The 1,272-nt window shown below is 61.6% G+C and overlaps 1 protein-coding gene across 1 annotated transcript in view; it reads right to left on the bottom strand.

Annotated features, from left to right (window-relative positions):
* LOC104277708 (sideroflexin-1-like) overlaps positions 1-1,109 on the bottom strand; it is a gene marked incomplete at its 5' end in the record, with an annotated part of 3,016 nt that extends 1,907 nt beyond the window's left edge. Inside the window, 3 exons of the mRNA XM_009874433.1 lie at positions 409-484; positions 662-760; positions 939-1,109. Coding sequence (XP_009872735.1) covers positions 409-484; positions 662-760; positions 939-1,109 — 346 coding nt within the window. The remainder of the gene's footprint in view (positions 1-408; positions 485-661; positions 761-938) is intronic.
* Between the last annotated feature and the right edge of the window lie 163 nt (positions 1,110-1,272).

The raw sequence follows: 1,272 nt of genomic DNA, 5'->3' as shown, positions 1-1,272 counted from the left end.
GGGGACAGAGCTTGCTGTTCCCAGGTCTGCCACTGGTCCCCTGAAAAACCCTAGGGTGTTCCAGCCCCACCAGGCAAAACCATTCTCTCCTCCCTTGCAGCTCCCAGCTGGTGAAAGCTGCACAGCCTAGAGGGTCTGGCGGATCCCATGGTCCCTCGAGCCGTGGAGAGAGGCCAAGGGGTGAAAGAAGCATGGAGAGATCCAGCTGGGGATGGAGCAGGGCCAAAGGGACAGGCCATCTCCAGAGCCATTGCTGCAGAACGGGGCTGCCTTATGTGGGTGCCCCCAGGAAACCCCTTTCCCCCATTTTCTCTCCTGCCCCAGTCGACGGGGTGAATCCCCTGCTCAGCTCAGAGTTCAGCGAGACCCCACAGGGAGGGTCCAGGTGATGGCCAAGGGCCACCTTACCTTGGTGAGAGATTTGAGCCCCAGCGCTGTGACAACTGCCCCCGTGGTTGCGCTCACATAGGCTGTCCCCAGCTGGCTATAAGAGCAGGAGGTGACACTGATGAGCCAGGGTCCCCCCATCCCACCACCTCCCAGAAGGAGGGGACAGCAGTCCCACTAGTGTCCATCTCTGGCTGTGCCAGGTCCCCATTGTCCCACCTCATCCCTCCACCATTTTGAGACGCCCTGAGGACCTGGTCAGGTGGATGTTTACCTGGGGGTGATGGGTGCATCCCCACTGCGGTTGGTGTAGTTGACGATGGCATTGAAGGACTGGTTGACCCACTGCCAAAACAGCACGGCCGGCGTGGTCCTACCAGAGAGAGCAGGGTGGTGATGGCACTGGAGGCTGTGACTCATGCTTCTAGGGCCTTGTGGGGTCGAGGCACCCATCTCCTCCTCACCGCAGGGCCCCAAGAGGGTGCCCAGGTAGGGGGGAATCCCCTGCCTCGGGTGCCCTCCTTGCCCTGGGGTGTGGAGGGGACAGGTACCTGTAGAAGGTCAACATGCAACCAGTGATAGTCATGTTCATGGGAACCTGGGCAGACATGCGCCCGATGAGGATCATCTTCTCGCCCGTGTCGGGATGGAAAGCCGAGTCGTAGATGTACTTTGCCCGCCAAAGCTGGTCCTCTGTCAGCCCTGGGGGCACCGTGCCCGCCCTGCCATGGAAAGGTAGCACCTGTTGGGAGACCCACACCCACTCCCGTCCACCACCCCACGTGGGGCAGTTGGGAGATGCCTTAGGGACCACCCAGGCAATTTGGGGGGCTGGCTTTGGTGGGGGTGGCCAGCACCACATTCGCTCCCCTCTCTGGCAGCGAG

Source organism: Apaloderma vittatum, unplaced genomic scaffold, assembly GCF_000703405.1.
Source record: "Apaloderma vittatum isolate BGI_N311 unplaced genomic scaffold, ASM70340v1 scaffold25958, whole genome shotgun sequence".
Lineage (NCBI taxonomy): Eukaryota > Metazoa > Chordata > Aves > Trogoniformes > Trogonidae > Apaloderma > Apaloderma vittatum.
This window is presented reverse-complemented; position numbering and strand designations above follow the sequence as displayed.